Source organism: Hylobates moloch, unplaced genomic scaffold (assembly GCF_009828535.3).
Source record: "Hylobates moloch isolate HMO894 unplaced genomic scaffold, HMol_V3 SCAFFOLD_10, whole genome shotgun sequence".
NCBI lineage: Eukaryota > Metazoa > Chordata > Mammalia > Primates > Hylobatidae > Hylobates > Hylobates moloch.
Genome location: NW_026652285.1, coordinates 59083006 through 59103217, shown reverse-complemented (window position 1 = coordinate 59103217; position 20212 = coordinate 59083006). Strand labels below are relative to the sequence as shown.

Sequence of the window (20212 nt, the reverse complement as noted above, 5' to 3'; positions counted from 1 at the left end):
ATAAAAATGCCAGTTTAAAAAGCTTTTTCAAACAAATTCTAACCACAAAATACTCTAAATAGATTTTGTAATTTAGAATGTATCTATATATATACATTTTTAAAAAACTAAGTAAGTAGATTTAATAACCTAAAACTACCTCCTACCTACATGGTGGTGATAGTGGTGATGGAGGGGAGTTTCTATGTCAAAATGAACTTGAAGAAAAAGCTCCAAGGATAAAATAGGGTCAGTATATTCTTTCAAAACAGAGGAAATGATACATTAACCATGAGATTGTGAAGAAAGGTAAAATGGGAACACAAATAATGTAAGCTTCTCTTCCTCTCAATTACTAAACAGTAGAATCCATTCAAACTTAGCTACATAATAATCCTGAATAGCAGAGCAGAGCAGCACAGCCCTCAACCCTCAATGAGCCCGAAATGCATTTGGTACAGAAATATAATTACAGAAATCCAGAATATTTTAAAGACAGTATTGTAAGACACCTAAGGGTGAGTTCCTCTTTCTTCTGTCCACTGGTGATCTCACTTTTCACACTACTGCATAGCTCCAAACTAAGTCTTTCTCAACTTGAAATCTAAAATGAGGGAGTATATCGCTAAAATGATAAATGAATAAGAATTTTTTATTCAAAGCTCTCCTGCTAGTCTACAAACTGGCCACACAACCTAAGAAAAAATATGGTTTCAGATGCCAATGAAAGATAAAATTAAAGTTGAATAGCTGTTGTTATTACGAATTAAAAGCAAGACTGACAACCATATTATAATGCCTCTGAGATATACACCATAATTGTTCTTTAGGACCATGCAAATAAAGATGTTCTCAAGGTTCTTAGTCTTTTTCCTCTTCTCCATATTTTCTCCCTAAGCAACTGGTTGATGTTACTTATTCCAATAAAAATTGTGATTTAAATGATTCCAGACTAACATCTTTAGCCCACAATCCTTCTTAGTTCCAAATCCCATCTCAAATAATTAAAAAATTAAAAATACAATGCTAAAAATCACTTAGTACAAGAGGGCCAAATAAGATTATCTTCCCTTCAACTAGCACTCTCTTAAAATAATAAAGTATAACTGATATTTTCAAAACATTATGATACATGGGTTTAAACTGTTGAGGTACTACAACTCCTGTTAGGTCACTGGTCTTCATTATTAATAACAGAAAAGTATTACCAACAGCACATGGTCATTACATAATAATTTTTTCTTTTTTAAAAACTGATGTATGATAGTTGTATGTATTTTTGTGGTATATGTGATATTTTGATACATGTACACAATGTGTAATAATCAAATCAGGGTAATTAGGATATCTGTCACTTCAAATGTTTCTCTCTTCTTTGTACTAGTAACATTCCAATTCTCTGCTAGCTATTATTCTGAAATATACAACAAAATATTAACTATAGTCTCCCTTCTGTACTATCAAATAATAGAACATATTTCATCTATCTAACTGTATTTTTGTACCCATTAACCAACTTCTCTTTACCTTCCCCTTCCCCCTGGATAAAAGATTTATGGTAACAAGTACTTTGGTTTTACTGAGCAAAGTAAGTTATTCTAAAAGTAAATTAGATGTCAAAATTAAAGATCTGGAAATGTATTAGTCAAGAGAGACACTGTATTATTTATTCGACATATCTTTCACGAGTTACATAGGCAATTTATAGTCAGGTTAATTAAAATAACGAGTTTTGGCTGCCCTTAAGTTGGAAGGAATTCTGGAAAACAAAATAAAAGCTGCTGAGCTTTGGTTATGTTATTCTGCACTTCTTGGCTATTTTATTTCCTTTTACAAAAAGTTGTAGAATTATACTAAGCCAGACACAAAAGGACAAGCATTGCATAATATCACTTGTATGAGGGACCTAGAACAGTGAAATTCAGAGACAGAATAATGGCCATGAAGGTTTGTGGGGAGGAGGGAACTGGGAGTTCATGTTTTAGGGGTAGAGTTCCAGTTTAGGAACATAAAAAAGTTCTGGAGACAGTGGTGATAGTTGCACAGCAATGTGGATGTAATTAATGCTAGTGAATTGTATACTTAAAATGGTTTAAATGGTAAGCTTTATGTTTTATTTAACCAAAATGTTACAAAATAGTATTAAACTACAACTGTTAAACTCAAGGCATGGCCTCAATAAATATTATACCCTAGTCATTAGTGAGAGTAACCTAGGATGTCATATCACACAAATCTACGTATCTAATACTTTTTAGCGTATATTTTTAAACAGGTAAAACCCAGTCACTACAAAAAAAAAAAAAAATTAGCCGGGTGTCCTGGCTCATGTGTGGTCCCAGCTACTGGGGAGGCTGAGATGGGAGGATCGCTTGAGCACAGGAGGTTGAGGCTGTAGTGAGCCGTGACTGCATCATTGCATTCCAGCCTGGGTGACAGAGTGAGACCCTATCTAATAGATGCAAAGGGTTTTTTGAAAATCTCATTCTTACCACTGAGTTTAAGGGAAAAAAAGCCATCCACTTGTGATACCCGGTTTATCTCTTGAGAAATAACCACAACTACAAGTTTCTTCCATGTGTGGGAGAAACTTCCCTTTTCTAATTTTACTGAGGCACAATTCACATACAATACAAACATTAAATGTACAGTTCAATGGTCTGAAAAATATGTACAACCATGTAACTACCACAATCAACAAAAAGAACGTTTTTACAACCCCAAAAGGTTTTTTTTGTGCAATTTCCCAGTCTATCACTCCAATGCTCAGTAACCAAGGAACTTCTTCCTGTCCCTATAGATTAGTCTTTCCTAGCCGGACATAGTGGCTCACGCCTGTAATCACAGCATTTTGGGAGGCCAAGGTGGGCAGATCACTTGAGGGAGTTCAAGACCAGCCTGGCCAACAGGGTGAAACCCCGTCTCTACTAAAAACACAAAAATTAGCCAGGCGTGGTGGTGTATGCCTGTAATCCCAGCTACCCAGGAGGCTGAGGTAGGAGAATCGTTTGAACCTGGCAGGCAAAGGTTGCAGTAAGCTTAGATTGCACCACTGCACCCCAGCCTGGGTGACAGAGTGAGACTCGGTCTCAAAAAAAAGATTAGCCTTTCCTACTTTTAAACAAACAAAACGATCAGACAATTTGTACTCATTTATGTCTGACTTCTTTGGCTCAACATAATGTTTCCAAGATTTATCCATTATATTGCATGTATCAGTATTTCATTCCATTATGATATCTCATTGTGTAGATATATCATAACTTATCCATTCACGTATCAAAAGCACCAACATATTACTGATCTATTTTGCTTTGAGGTAAACTTTTTTCTTTTGAAACAATCTCAAAAGTTCCAAGCACAGTCAATAGTAAATCACCCTCAAGTATGTTTAGAGTGTTATTCCTACAAAGACACAGTCTTACATAATCACAATACAGCCATCAGAATTAGAAAACTAACACCGAGCAACTACTGTCACCTAATCCTCACACCTCATTCAAGTTTCACAAACTTCTTCATAACCATGTCAACTGCATTTAATTTCACTGCCTCTTATTCTCCTTCAGTCTGACACAGTTCTTCAGTCTTTCCTTGACTTCCATGACACTGACATCTTTGAAGACTAACAGACCAGTAATTCTGTATACTGCCTTCCAATGTGAATTGTCTTGTTTCCTCATGACCGGATTCATATTATGAATCTTTGGAATATTACAGAATTAATGTTATATTCTCATTGCACACTATCAGCAAAATGAGGATCTTACTACTGGTGATGTGAATTTTAATCACTTGATTAAGGTGTATCCAACAGGCCTCTTCATTGTAGTTACTCCCTTTCCTTTTGAAATTAATAAATATTTGGGGGTTGGGGGGACACTCATATAAATATTCTCATCAAACTGTCCATTTCATTTATTTACATCAGGGTAGAATAATGGCTTTATCTTTTATTCAATAAGTTATGATCTGTCAGAATTATTTACTTTGATGCTTAAGTTTTTGCTAATTTTGACCACGTGAGATCCCCTTCAAGTTGTTTTCTATATCCAACTGATATGTTCCTATTATTTTATTCATTTATTTATTTATTTATTTTTTGAGACGGAGTCTTGCTCTGTTGCCCAGGCTGGAGTGCAGTGGCACAATCTCAGCTCACTGCAAGCTCCGCCTCCTGGGTTCACCCCATTCTCCTGCCTCAGCCTCCTAAGTAGCTGGGACTACAGGCGCCCGCCACCACGCCCGGCTAATTTTTTGTAGTTTTAGTAGAGACGGGGTTTCACCACGTTGGCCAGGATAGTCTTGATCTCCTGACCTCGTGATCCGCCTGCCTCGGCCTCCCAAAGTGCTGGGATTACAGTGTGAGCCACCACACCTGGCCCATCCACCTCTTTTAGAAGGACACTTAGGATATTTGGGTACAGCCAGACAATCCATGATCACCCCCTCATCACAAGACCCTTAACAATCACATTTATAAAGATCCCTTTCCCAAATAAAGTAATATTTACAGGTTCTGAGAAGTAGAAATAGGACCTTGATAGCTTTGGGACCATCATTCAGTCCACTACAATCTCCTATCACTGACATGTTAGGCCACCATAACCTCCACTCCATTTGGCACTCCTCTAGAGATGCTCTCCTCACCCCATCTGAGCTCTGATATCCCACAACAGGCCACCTTTCTGCACAGAAGCTTTTCATCAATGTGCTTAGGCTACAACTTCCCGCATGGGGCCACCTTTCTACTCTTCTCTTCCTGCTTAGGCTTTGACATCTCATGCCATCCTGTCCTCCTGAACAGCCTCTTCCCCCCACTTATGATCTGACACCCTATACCTGGGCAACCTTCCCCAAGGACACCCTTTTCAACATGCTTAGGCTCTGAAACCCTGCACCTGGTCACCCACATGCACAGATCCCTCATTACCTGGCTTGGGTGGTTGACAGCCCTGCACACAACCACCTTCATGAATTTACCTCAGGTTTCACCACCCTACTCTGCCAGGCTCCATTAACATGAGCTTACCCTGCCTAGACTCCCACACCCCATGCCTCTCTCTACTCCCTGCCTTTATATTCCAAAACCCTGTACTAGGCTGCCTTCCCATAGACACACCCTCCTCATCCTACTTAGGCTCCTGACATACAGTGCCAGGTTGTTCCCACATGGTCCCCTTCTCCATCCTGCTTAGGCTCAGGCACCCCAAGCTCAGCTACACTCCTGTGGAAATACCCTTCTTCACTCACTTAAGAAGCAGTGAATCCAGTTAGGCTACCGGTTCATGGTGATGCTCTCAACGTATCTTGAACTGTTCCAAACCTCTGCTCTAGGTCTATCTCTTTGCAGATGCCCTCCCCATTCCACTACCATTCTACATGGACACTTCCTTACTCCACACAGACTTTGATGGCCCATGCTAGGCCTCATCCTGCTAAAAGGACACTCCACCTACCCACATGGTTACAACACCTTATGTCAGGCTACTCCTATCTCCCATGTGGACACCATCCTCATCCCTAAGGCAAGCTCCAAAGTCTCGCTCTAGTGCACATGCCCATTGTGCTCAGGCCCACCTCATGGCATTAGGAGTGAATTTTTTCAAGAGAAGGAAAGAAGAGCAAGAATCAGAACTTAGTTTTGTTATCACTAAATTGGAAATACATGGTTCCCTTTGTTATCTTTCATTAAGATCATTCATTCTCTGCTGTATTTTCTTTCTGATAATTGAGAAGTCTTTTATTAATTTTGTATCTACAACTTTATTAATATCTCTAAAGTTCTATTCCTTCAGAAAGGTATGTTTATCTTCTTACTGACAATAAACAATGATAATGCTAAAGACCTCCCTTTACCTTCCTTTGGCCATTGCTATGGTTTGGATGTGTTTTTGTCCCACCAAAATTCATGTTGAAGTTTAATTGCCAGTACAACAGTGTTGGGAGATGGGGCCTAACAGGAGGTGTCTGAGTAAAGGGGGCAGATATCTCCTAAACAGATTAATGTCTTCTCACTCTCGTGAGGCTGGATTAGTTCTCACAGGTACGGATTAGTTCCTATGATAGTGTATTGTTAAAAGGGAGGTTCTTTCTGTTTAGTCCCTTTCCACATGTCTGCTTAACTTCTCTGCCATGTTTTGACCCAGTGCATGGCCTCACCAGAAGCTGAGCATGTACCATGAATCTTGAACTTCCCAGGCTGCAGAACCATAAGCTAAGTAAACCTCTTTTAAAATAAATCACCCAGTCTCAGGTACTGTTACAGCAACACAAAATGAACTATGACAAGCACCAAACTTGAATAATCTTATCTCTATCGCCATTGGTTACCTCCACATGTTGAAATATACCTATCTTTATATTACAGATGATTTCTCAGCTTTAACTAGTATCTCTGGACCCCTGCATATAAAAGAAAATTAGTCTTCCCTGTTACTTCCTGACTTTGGTTAATTACTTTTATATTGTCAAGATTCTTGACACTTATGTTACATTTAGTAAAATCAATTTCCACTGTTTTAACCACAGTTCTACAATGAAACAGAATCAATGCTCAATGCCTGTCCTTCTGCCACAGCTTTTCCATTCATGTCTCAGTAGGCTGAATTTCATTCCTGATTTCAGTCTTTCTCCTCCAGGAAAAAGGTCTTTGGAAAAATATTCCAAGTTCTTGGTAGTTTAAAAATATTTCTACGAGTGTCACTCAAAGATCTTTAGAATGGGTGTAAAACTCTTAGGTCAGTTTTTTTTTTTTGGTTTTTTTGTTTGTTTGTTTGTTTGTTTTGACAGAGTCTCACTCTGTCACCCAGGCTGAAGTACAGTGCCACGATCTCGGCTCACCACAACCTCTGCCTCCCGGGTTCAAGCGATTCTCCTGCCTCAACCTCCCAAGCAGCTGGGATTACAGGCGCCCACTACCATGCCCAGCTAATTTTTCTATTTTTATTACAGGCAGGGTTTCACCATGTTGGTCAGGCTGGTCTCAAACTCCTGACCTCCTGATCCGCCCGCCTTGGCCTCCCAAAGTGCTGGGATTACAGGCGTGAGCCACCATGCCCAGCAGGTCACAGTTCTTTACTTGAGGACTTTGAAGATATTGTTACGCTACTTTCTGTGATGATGTTGATGTGAAGAACCATGAAGCCAATATAACAGTTGCTTTAGATCTTAATTTACTAGGCTCTATTTTACCATTAATAATTCTTTATCAATTTATCCTGGAACACATTATACTCTTTCAATGGACACTCACGGATTTAATTCCAGTTTCTCCTAGAAATGTCTAATATTTTTTTCTGTTCCATTATATGGTTCACATCTTAAGGGACACCAATTATATGTATACTGAGTCTTGTTTTGCCATTACTTTCTCATCATACTTCAAATCTCCTTTGCTCACTTCTGCTTCACTTAGTTTTTTCCTCAATCCTGACCTCCACGTCCTTTTTTTTTTTCTGAGACAGAGTTTCACTCTTCTTGCCCAGACTGGAGTGCAATGGCGCGATCTCAGCTCACTGCAACCTCTGCCTCCCAGGTTCAAGCGATTCTCCTGACTCAGCTTCCTGAGTAGCTGGGACTACAGGCATGCACCACCACAGCTAATTTTGTATTTTTAGTAGAGACGGGGATTTCCCCATGTTGGTCAGACTGGTCTCGAACTCCCGACCTCAGGTGATCTGCCTGCCTCGGCCTCCCAAAGTGCTGGGATTACAGGTATGAGCCACTACGCCCGGCCCTCCATGTCCTTTACGGCTTTTCAGCAATGTCTGGAATGCTTTTGCTATTTTCAATGAGATCTCTCAGGATTTTTCCCTTCTACTGCTTTCCTGAACTCTGCCTGGTCACTTTTACTCCCTTTCTATTATTCGTTACTTCTTCCTTTAGTCTTAATATTTTTGCTTTCTGCTCTTGTTCTATAGAGGCCATTTTTAAATATACTCTTTCAATTTTTGTACAAAAGTGTTTCTGAGCAGTGTCTTTCATCTGCTTTTTTTCTTGGAATATTTGTGTACAAATACTGTGCAGTTTCTTTTTTGATTATGATATCACTGAAGGAGTGCTTCTTGAACCAGTTTTTTGAGTGAGGTGTTAGAATAGCACTCTAGACTAGCTGGAGGCCTGATTGACTTTCCTTAAGCCACATGTGATGTGCCCGTGTGCATGTGTTTCTTTTACTGACACAAAGATTACCAGTTAACCAGACTACTAAAACATCAACAGCATCTCCTCTATCTTGCAGCAGAAACCAAGACAGTACATGTGCATGTTTTCTGGCAGAGCCCTACCTCCTTTGCCTTTCCAAGGTATTATTCACATAGTTTAACACAGTCAGCTTGTGTAGTCCACACCTGTGATTATTCCAAGAGAATCCCTAGTTATGGAGATTCCCTAGTTATGGAGTTATGGAGAATCCCTTGTCCCTTCAAGTTATGTCAACTTCCTGTGAGAACACTGTCCTTTGCAGGTCTACTTATGTTTACACCAAGAAAATCTATCCATTCTCAATGTTCTCCCTCTCCTGGGTCCCATTCTATTTTGAATCTGGTTATAAGTGTTCCCTATTTTTTAAGACACTGGAAAGATTCTATTTCCCATATTCCTTATAGATTTTGGCTGGTTTTAGAGAGTAGAAACATCAGAGCCATCTTCACAGTACCATCCCCAAACTAGAAATCTCTAGATTAGACACACACAAGCACACGTGTGGGTATGTACGGACTCTTTTAAAAACAGAAAAAATTCTGAACTAAAAGAATAAACATCTCAAGTTCCTGGCACTAGCACATCATGGCTTAGTACTCTCTAATGGCTTGTGATTTTAAAATGAAGTCAGCTCCACCTTTGTTGCACAATACACTGCCACGGTGGGCAAGTTAAGCCGACTGGGTTGTAATAGCATAGTTTTGTCTTCAGCACCAAGGTCAGTCCTCAGGAAGTTAAAGGAGCCACATCACAGGTAATGTACCATCATATTCTATATATTTTAATCTAGTTTTAATACACACAAAAATTTTAACTTTTTTCAGTCACACATGCATGTGGCTCAAGAATCAGTTGAACAGGCTTTTATTAAAACCAACAATCAATCCTCTAACCACATTCTCCACCCAACATGCCTCTCTCCCTAGAGGCAATCTCTTTCATTTCCTCTTAGTTATCGCTTGTATTTCTTTTTTGGTATTATCTACCTCAAGCTTGTCCAACTTGCAGCCCAGAACACCTCTGAATGCAGTACAACACCAGTTTGTAAACTTTATTAAAACATTATGAGATTTGTTTTGGTGATTCTTTTTTTGGCTCATCAGCTCTCATTAGCATATTTTACGTGTTATGCAAGACCAATTCTTCTTCCAGAGTGGCCCTGGGAAGCCAAACGATTGGACACCCCGGCCAGGCGCAGTGGCTCATGCCTGTAATCCCAGCACTTTGGAAGGCCAAGGCAGGCAGATCACTTGAGGTCAGGAGTTCGAGACCAGCCTGGCCAACATGGTGAAACTCCATCTCCTCTAAAAAAAGAATACAAAAAGTTAGCCAGGCATGGTGACAGGTGCCTGTAATTCCAGCTACTCAGGAGGCTGAGGCAGGAGAATCACTTGAACCCGGGAGGCAGAGGTTGCACTGACCCGAGATCACGCCATTGCACTCCAGCCTGGGCAACGATAGTGAAACTCCGTCTCGAAAAAAAACAAAAAAAGATTGGACACCTCTGATCTACATATTGCCAAAAAACAAGCTTAGAGTACTCCGTTTCTTTTCAGTTTTACATTATCTCTGACTTCCACCTCCATCTCTAGAAGATGTCAGAGACCTGAAAAGGAGGAAGTCAGAGATAATGTGTAAAACAAAAAACAAGTAGCACTGTAACCACATACAAATTACATGCCTGCACACACTTCTGTCCCCTCACCTACAATATCGTTAGATCGTAATTTTGGTTATAATCAATATTCAGCATTTGCACTACTATGATCAAGTAAATAAGTCAGCATTAGCACCACTATGATTTAAGTTATCCATTGCCCCAGATGTGAAAAATTTTAATTTTTCATTTGCATTCTGAAGTTTAATAATTGTCTCATAAGGCTTAATTCAACCCCAAACCATTTGTCAGTTCTCTCAATCTCTTCTGAATACATCAAACGCAACAGTGGTCTTGTATCTTCAAGACATTTTCCCTAGAGCCTTGGGGGATTTCCTCCAATCTGGACTTGTCCATACATGGTGCTCAGCTATTATCTTGTGTTTTTCTCCCTTCACCACCATCCTGGGGATTTCCTTCATTATTTTCTTATGATGGATTCTCATTTTCCCTAAACCTCATGCTTCCCTTTCTTGATTTATTCCCATGTTTTAATGGAGCACATCTTCCAAAACTTTTGTGAGATAAATTCTGAGACTTTAAGGGCCTGAAATTATCTTTCCTCAAAATTAAACGATAGTTTGTGTCTAGAATTCAACATTAAAAACCATTTTCCCCCAAAGTCTGAAATCATTTCTCTAGTGATTTTTTTTACTCACAATTCTAATGAGATATAATTAACATACCACATAACTCACCTATTTAAAGTATACAATTCAATGGTTTTTTATACATTAACAGAGTTGTGAAGCTATCACAATCAAATTTAGAACATTTTCATCACTCCACGAAGAAACTCTATACCCATTAGCAATCACTCTCTTACCTGCCCATAATTCTTCCCCCAATCCTAGGAAACCACTAATCTACTTCATCTCTATGGATTTGCCAACTTTGGGCATTTTATATAAATGGAAATCATACAATACGTGGTCTTTTCTGATTGGATTCTTCCATTTAACACAGTGTTTTTAAAGGTCCTTCGGTACTTCGTTTCTTTTTGTTGACAAATAATACACCACTACATGGATATACCATTTTATGCATCCATTCATCCATTGATGGACATTTGAGCTATTTTTCCCTTTTGGCTATTATGAATAATGCTGCTATGAGCATTAGTGTATAACTTTTTGTTTGGATGTTTTCATTTCCCTTGGATAATTCTATGTTTAACATTTGAGACACTACCAGACTATCTCCAAGAGAGCTGTATCATTTTACATTCCAATCAGTACTGTATTAGGGCTCCAGTTTCTCCACATCCTTGCCAACACTTTTTATTATCTTTTTTATTAAAGCAATCGTGGGTGGGCCACAGTAACTTTTCATTTTGATTTGCATTTCCCTGAAGACTAATGTTGTTGCACATCTTTTCATGTACTTTTTGTCCATTTCCAAATCTTATTTAGAGAAATGTCTGTTCAAATCTCTTGCCCATTTTTTCATGCGAGTTTGCTTTTTTTAATCTGGGTGTAAGATTAATGCCTATGTTTTAAGAGTTCTATAGCTTTAGTTCTTACATTTAAGTCACTGATCCATTCAGTTGCAAAAGTTGACTTTTGCATAAGACCAGCAGGGGTGATGGGGAGTATCCAACTTTATTCTCCAGCATATGGATATCCAGTTGTCTTAGCATCTTTGATGAAAACACTTTTCTTTCCTCATTGAATTGTCTTGTCAAATAGCAACTGAGAACGTGAGTGTTCATTTCTGGGCTCTCAATTCTATTCTATTCCACTGATCTGTATCTATCCAGAACCACACTGTCTTCACTGCTATAGCTTTGAGTAAGTTTTGCATTAGGAAATATGATCTTTGTTTTCGCTTCATTGACTTCTAATTTCCACTACTGCTGCACACGTGACACTCTGTCTTGATTCTGTGTATGTAACTTGGTTTTGCCTCTTTTCTCTTAGGATCTTCTATTTGTTGCCACTTTTCTAAAGTTTCATAATGATATGCCACCTCAATACAAGTCAATTTTCATTCTGGTTGTGGTGGGTGGCTCTTTATTGGCCCTTTCAATCTGAGCATTCATATCATCTGTCTCCAGGAAATTTTCTTACATGTTTGTTTGTTTTAAAAAGACAGGGTCTCTCACTGTCGTCCAGGCTGGAGTGCAGTGGTACAATCATAGCTCACTGTAGCCTCAACCTCCTGGGCTCAGGCATTCCTCCCACTTCAGTCTCCCAAGTAGCTAGGACTACAAGGCACGTGCCACCACACCTGGCTAATTTTTAAACTTTTTGTAGAGATGGGGTCTTGCTATGTTGTACAGGCTGGTTTCGAATTCCTGGCCTCATGCAATCTTCCTGCCTTGGCTTCCCAAAGCGCACTGGGATTACAGGCATGGGCTACCACATCCAGTGATTTTTTTTTTTTTTTTTTTGCTTCTATTTTCTGATCTATATTTCTGGAACAACTTTTATTAGTTTATCCTTTATATGTTTTATTTACTTACCTTTATTAGATAGTAGACTTTTCTTGACTAAGCCTAGTATAATCTTTATCTTTCCTATTTTTCACCTTTTCATTTTTGGCTCTAAGATTTCTGCAACTTTGTGTTCTAAACTTCCTACTTATTTTTGTCATTTCTGCTCTTCCATTTTAAGTTCTGGGATACATGTGCACAACATGCAGGTTTGTTACATAGGTATACATGTGCCATAGTGGTTTGCTGAGCCATCAACCCATCATCTACATTAGGTATCTCTCTGAATGCTATCCCTCCCCTTGACCCTCACCCGCTGTGCTCTTCTATTTTCAATCTCAAAGAACATATTCCCCTTTTTTCCTTTCATATAGCATCCTATTTTTGTTTTACATATGTATTGATTTTTCTCATTTCTCTTAAGGTACTTTGTTTGCTTGCCTGTTTTATTCTTTCTTTCAGGCTAGAGATTTCTACCCTTAACTATATACTCAGATTTGAAACTAGAGCACACACCAAAAAAAACCATTAAGAGCACTGTGAATATAGGTCGAGCTTTCAACCAAGCCATTTTATCAGGAGAATTGCTGAAATTAGCATATTTAGATTTTGCTGTTGTTTTTCCCCACCTCCTGGACTTGTCAGATTTCCCTAAGAAGAATCTTCTAAACTCTTAAGTGGAGAGCATGTGCCTGGCTACACTGTTATGAAAGCTGTGTGGAGTGAGGAGAGGAGCAGATGGGGAAAGAAAGTAGGTCACAATAATAACTACTTAATTTTCTCATAATGTGTACCCTTCAACTGGGCCTCATATACCCTCAAGTACAGAATCCCTCTGTTCCCTTCCTCCAGAGAATAAACTTTTAGTATTGTGAGGTTCAGGAATGTCGCTCAGCAAAAAGGGGGAAGAAATTTCTGCTTCTGAACAGATTATCAACCAGTTCTCATGTTTTCAGCTAAATTTCTCATATCCATTTCCAGAAGTATCTGGCAAACCAATAATGCAGCCTTCAGGAGATCCACAGTATAAATTGGGCTGCCTTTGACTTCCTCTATCAGTGGCTAAAAACACAGTTATTTGGAGATAGGTAAGTCAATGTCCTTCTGTTTTCCAGCTTCTAAAATAATTTTGTTGCTATTTTGTCCTTTCCCTGTCTTTTATCAATTATGCCTTGAAAGAAAAAAATCACTTCTTCATTGCTTCTTTGGGATTTCAGGAAGCAAATACATGTGTTCAACCCACCAAGTTTATTCAGTTATCTTTTAATTTATTTTTAAAAGATGACAAGTCCTCTTGAAACTGTGTGTTAGATTTGAAAATACACTCCTCAAGAGTATCTATTAATTTCAGGCAACATAAATTTAAATATATTATTTCCATTGGCAACTGTTAAAGAAGCTCATAATCTGAAGGGTAAACCAGACCCAATTCACAGGTAACTAGGAGTGAACATGGAAAAAGAAACATATTTTGACAAATAGAACCAGGAAAGTCTCACTGGAGGAGGTGATGTGAACATCATTTTAAAGGATGAGCTAAACTTCCACAGACATATAAAAAAGAACTGCAAAATTCAAGACAGCATAAGCAAAAACAAAGAAAAACATCCGTTTCACTGGATTTTTTTGCTCCTTTCTTCCTTCAACAATATAACCCAAGGTCACATCTTTGAATCCAGTAAGTCCCAAGTAAACACATCTACTCCCTCAACAAGCACTGAAAATGACTCCAAAATCTGTTTTTCTATCCATTTTCCAGGGCCAAATACTTACTTTACTAGTGCAGTGCTCCATGTAACCACATCAAAAAATCCCATTATCAGTAAGCTGCCCTCCTTATCCACCTCCAAAACCGCTTTTGCATTCTGCATCTTCATGAAGATATTACTATGCATTGAGTAAACGCACCAGCAAGTAATTCTCAGGTCAAGTTTGATTATTCCTATTTTCTCCCTTAATGCCAGTTTACAATTCATACTGAGTATCTACCTTTCAATGAGAAGCTAAAATGAATGTTCAGTGATTTCAAGATTTACACATCCATCTTGTCACCAGTTGGAGTTGTAATATAATCAGAAGGCAAAATGAGTAGAGACCAAAACTAATCTATACTATTATTTTCTCATCATTCTTCTACTAGAATAGACATTAAGAAGGCATTAACTTTCTTATTATAGAATTGTATGGCTTATGATTAAGGGATAATTAGAAAGTTAAACTATGCCAGCTACAAGGTATTACACATACAAGCACAGGGTGAGTACTTGTTAAATTTAAAATTTCACTTGCTTAGTCGTAAGATTACATTTTTAAAAGGTTTATTCAAGCCAATTTTACGTAAACAATTTTCCTGAAGCCTGTCAGCACACTATAAAACCAGAGTAATAGAGGAGATCATATGCACAAGCTATTTTTAACACTAGTCTGAAATATAGGAAAGTCACAAGCTGTAGCTACTAATGATCCCATGCAAATTATCATCTCAGAGTTTGATTACAGATACAGAGCAGAATAGCCCAGGAGTAGTCAGACATGGCAAAAAGAAACATCCAGATTCCAATCATCTGGAAGATTCTTGCTTTGCATCACCTTGTTGATAACTTTGAAGTATTTCTTATATAGTGGTTTTCATAAAAGTATTATTGCTGTAGATTTTTCAAAGCATTTTAGAGTTGTGGACATTTTATCCCTCTCTGTAAACATGTACTATTATGTTGCTATGCATAACCACCTCCTTATGTCCTATGGTACAAAATGCCACCTAGTCACTCATCCTATAAACACATTCCCTCTTTTGGAAAAAGTGAAAATGATGATAAATACATACAAAATCAGCACAACTAGTAGAAACATAAAAATTATGACAATACTGATTTCCTAACCCAAATTACCTTCTGGGTTGCTGTATTACCTTACGGAAAGAAAAATGTATGGGAAGGGGAACACAATGCCTGTCTCTAAATGGAGGGTAGGTGTGGAAAAGGAATGAGGTGTCAATCAGTAAAAACTTGCCTTTCTGGTTACAAGACTGACAATTGGGTAACACTAATTTGAAGCATATAAATTTCTCTTCATCTCTACTGGAATGGCCAAGTCGTTGAGAGGGGAAAAAAGGATATAAATATCATCTCATTTTAATGAGCTTTAAGGACAATCAAAATTGCTACACATTATCTACAATGTTAATCCATTGTAAACTTTACAACAGAGGTACACTATTCTTTTTAAGGCATATTTCATAAATAAAATCTGAGTGCCAACAACATGCCAAGCATGGCAATACACAAGTAAGAAGAGAGTGCCTGGCCTAAAAGTGCTCAAAATCTCATGGAAAGACAAATGGGTAAAAAACTAAAATACAATGTACTAAAAAAAATGTAACAGAGGCCTGTATGAATGCAGTGAGAATACAGAGGGTGTGACATTATGAAATATATATTTGGTCTTCCTTCTTGTTTTCTAACCTAACTCCTAAAATCCTTAGACTCTCCAAGTGCTGTCTTTTGATATGTGAATGACTGATAGTTTCAGGGTAGGGCAGATAACCAAAAAGACAGGCATGATTACAAGGTTGGGACTTTCAGCCCCACCCCACAACTTCCGGGGATAGGACAGAGGCTGAAGGTCCAGTTGATCACCAATGGCCAGAGGTCTAATCAATCACGCCTATGTAAGGAAACCTCTGCAAAAATTCAAGAGGACACAGTTCAGAGAGCTTCCAGATATCTGAACATGTGGAGGTTCCTAGGAGATGGTACACCCAGGGAAGGCATGGAAGCTCCGAGACCCTTACCCATACTTCACCCTATGCATTTCTTCATCTGTATCCTTCACATCCTATAGCCTCCACAATAAACCAGTAAACACAGTGTTTCCCAGAGTTCTGTGAGTCGCTCCAGCAAATTAGCTGAAACCAAGAAGAGAGTCGTGGGAATCCCAACTTAAAGCCAGTGGGTCAGAAGTTCTGGAAACCCAGACTTGGAACTGGTGTTTGGGGAGGAAGAGCAGTCTTGGGGACTGAGCCGTCAACCTGTGGGATCTGGCATTACCTCCGGGTAGATACTAGAGGTTGGAGTTTGTGTTTTCCACACTACCACAAACACTCCTTCAATGGGAGTTTAATTAGAGGGCACCCAGCTGGTGTGTATGGAAAAACCTACACAGTTATCACTCAAGTCTTCTCTACTGATGACTGTTGTGGTGGTGTGAGAGCACAGGAAAAATATAGACTGAAATTTTTTCCAAAACAGGAAGAATATCTAAGGCCTGCCTGGTGCTCAGAGTAGACTGTGTGTAAAAAGTAGAGGTTCCTCCTCAAAGACTTTCTTCCCCATCTAATTAGGAATAAATAGTAACTTCTCTTAGAAGCAAAATTTATTCAAAAACCTGTGCTAACATTCTTAAATATCTGCTAGCCGTAATAAATCAATGTACTTTATGTTCTTAGCACCCAGAATTTAGCCTAAATATTTGCCCTGGCATGCTTATACTGGTCCAAGCAAGCATTAGGTCATAGCCTGTTCTTCTTCCTTATTTGAAGGAGTTTTTACTTTTCTCAGCATTCCACAAGTTACTTCCTCCTTCCTTTGTTCTCCTCTGCCTTTGCCTCTTTTAAAAAGTTCTAAGTTGCTAGCCAACTGGGACAAATACAGAATGTAATGTCCTGTTCCAGCCAATGGAAACCGGACACAGCAGTAGGGTGGACACGTCAGGTTATAAATGACCCCGTCTCCTTTGCTTAGTGTACTCTCGTGGCAAAACTGCTGGCGAGTGTACCCTTTCTGCAGAAAGTAAAAATGGCCTTGCTGAGGAAATTAAATTTATGTTCAAGTGCTATTTCTTTACAGCACTGGGGAACAAGCATTTCTAACATGTGTAATCGAAGTGATGATCTCTCAGACAAAAAAGAGGAGAGGTGATTAAAAAGGTGATTCACTGTTATTGAAATGGCCTTTGTAAAAACTATGAGAGAAACCTGACATAGCTGACTCCATCTTGCTTCTAACCTCACAAGCTGTTTTTGCTTATTCCTGGTGTAGGCCAAGCAACTATGGGAGAAGTTTAGTTTACAGTTTAAAATAAAGATGGTAACTGTCCCTTCCTGAAACAAATCTCCTCTCCTTGCTCACCCACTGCCCGCCAAACTATTCTTCAAAAACTCTAGTCCCTGAATTCTTGGGGAGGAATATTTGAGAAACAGCTCTCATCCTTCCACTTGGCTGACTCATGATAATTAAACTCTTTCTCTGCTGTTCTCATTGCGCTGGCTTTTCTGGGCAGCAAGAAGAACCTGCCAGACTGTAACATCACAGCATGGACATAAGACAGGATACATATTCCAAGTCTAAATAGTAATATACAGGAAACGGCCAAGTTCTACAGTATTGTTTTTTAGTCTAGTATATATTTATAGAGAAGAGCCTAAACACTGTAAGTCTCTGGAGTAAAACATTCCAAGGTACAAGACTGACTTGAAAAAAACTTTAGTACAAGCTAAGCACTAAATATTTTGGATAGAAACAAAGAAAAGAAAGAGTAGGAGCAAACTGAACAATTACCTCCTTTTGTAGTATCATTCTGGGCCTGGATGCCATGATGCAATGAATTATGAATGGCAGAAAGAAGATCTGCTGCTTGAACCATCAATTTTTGAGCTTCTGCAACAGCACTGGTCTAGCAAATAAATCACCAAAAACATTCTTACATATTCTTTCACTGAAAGATATACATTAAATAGGAAAATCCTATAAACAATAATGAAATTAAATGCTTGCTGTAATGACATTGGTTTTCATAAACTATGCACTTAATACAGGATGTCCAGATCCTGTTAGGATAGAAAATGTTTTTTTTACTCACATCTGTAACTTGTAGGATCAATTAAAATAATAGAAAATATTTTTGGTTTACTTTATTATTTTTTTCACAATAAAAACCAAAGAAGCAATCAACTAGAAAATGAAAAAATTTTCAACAATTCTACTATGTCATTCATCAAGGTAGGAAAAAAAAAAGGGAAGAAATAGAATTACAGAAGTTAAATTAATGGTAAAAATTGGATCCCTATTCACCACTTATAAATTATTCACAGATTAATCTGTAATCGACTTGAATTAGTGCAAAAATACAAAAAGGAAAAAATATTCACCAATTAGGGCTTGCTTTTGGTTCTATACAAATCCAACAGTTAATTATGTAACTGAAGGTAAGAATAGGTCTACCTAAAATTTTTACTTCCTCCTTTTCAATTCACAAAATATAACAACCTACAAGCAATTTCAGCTTCTAATGTATTATTTACAAATAAGTAAAACAAAATAAAATAAAATTCATGTGACTTCTTGAGAAAGTCATCAGTGTTACTCTGGTAGAAATACACCAAATGCTGAGTTCCGTATATCTGGGATCAGGAGCACTTCAAGGGAAAAGTTTCAGAACTGCTTCACTCAGGAATTCCAGCCAAAATCACTAAAACAGATAGACATATTATATTGAATGCCCTTACCTCTTTCTTAGTAAAGGCTATAAGCACTGTCAGTAACACACGAGTAAATTTCACTCTGCTGAATACTGCTAAACATTGTTGATGCTAAAAAAACAAGAAAGGACTAAAAGTTAAAAGACGCAAAGCCCGTGAAAGGAATTTCATTTAAAATATATTAACTCCTAAATCTCAATGTTAATAACTTACTACATTACAGACACCTTCACTTATAGGCTTTTAAAAGCCTGAAAAATGAGCTGCAGAAAACAAAACAAAGCCTATCCTTTTGAAATCAGAATGTGAAGTTTCTATATCAACAGGACTGACCTTGTCCTAAGCCAAAATTTACACTATTACCTCAAAAAACTGATGTTATCTGCATTTTAAAAAGGACTGATTAAAATGTGCTTTAAGCAGTCAGAAAATTTAGAATCTCAACAAAGGTTCAGCAACTTTTGATACTGTGGAGCTTTGGTGCATCATCTGTGAAAGATCATTTTTCTTCCTACCTCACAGGAATACTGAAGAGTTTTGAAATCATCTATTTGAAAGAGCTGTATTATCATTCTATCAAAATAAATACAAGGGAAATAAAATCCCTTGCAATGTCCAATTTTTAAAGAAATACCTTAAAAAGGGCTTCCATAAATTATAACGCAGTTCATAAAACTACAACATTAACAGGTAGACTTCTCTGATATTATCTACCAGAAAATAAGTTCAATTACTTCTAGTTCAACTTCTGGATCTCTTTCTTCTCCTTGTCGACTTCGAGTACTCTAAAATTTTAAAAAAGGTGAATTAAACACAAACCTGAAAAAGTATTACATTACAAATCTATAAGGAAAAACGCTAATTTTTTAAGAATACACAAGAATCTGTTTTTGGGAAAAATAGTTGGGGAAAAAAAGCTGTGTCTAGTATTTACGTTCCTCCTATTAATCCTATACACAGAAAGGTCATTTTGACATAAATTATAAAGATCATGCAAAAGAATTAAGTATTCAAACAGCAAAAGCAAAACAATGAAATAACATTTAAGCAGGAAGTATAAGGCACGTGGTACATTTTCCTTTAAAAGGAGCTATTAATTGAAATTCTGATGCTCTCAAAACTAACCCTGTTAGAAAAAAACTGTAACCTTCACAAAAATCACATCATGAAAAAATAAAGTTCAATGGTCAGTACCGATCCGTTTTACACTAAAATACAAAATATCTTAATACAAATGTTATAGGGGACAATTTTATTTGACCAAATACCAGGGTGGTACTACAGGAAGATCTACTAGATGATGTGGGTTCTAGCCCTAAAGCTGCCATTTACATGCCCTTTAGTAAAGCTAAGACACAGGTTATTTAACTCCTTTGATCTGTATTTTCCTCATCTAAAAGTGGAGCACTGTGTGTGTCTAACTGCCCAATTCACTGAATTGTAAAAATCAAAAAAAGAG

At 37.9% G+C, this 20212-nt stretch overlaps 1 protein-coding gene across 6 annotated transcripts in view; it reads right to left on the bottom strand.

Annotated features, from left to right (window-relative positions):
- NAA35 (N-alpha-acetyltransferase 35, NatC auxiliary subunit) overlaps positions 1-20212 on the bottom strand; it is a 118416-nt gene that overhangs the window by 62484 nt on the left and 35720 nt on the right. For all 6 annotated transcript variants that reach the window (XR_004249841.2, XM_032164427.2, XM_032164433.2 and 3 more), the window contains exons 9-11: positions 19488-19538; positions 18781-18864; positions 17834-17948 (exon numbers count right to left, since the gene is read on the bottom strand). Coding sequence is in view for 5 of the 6 variants with exons in the window: in XM_032164427.2 (XP_032020318.1) it covers positions 17834-17948; positions 18781-18864; positions 19488-19538 (250 nt within the window). In the remaining variant the exon portion in view is untranslated. The remainder of the gene's footprint in view (positions 1-17833; positions 17949-18780; positions 18865-19487; positions 19539-20212) is intronic.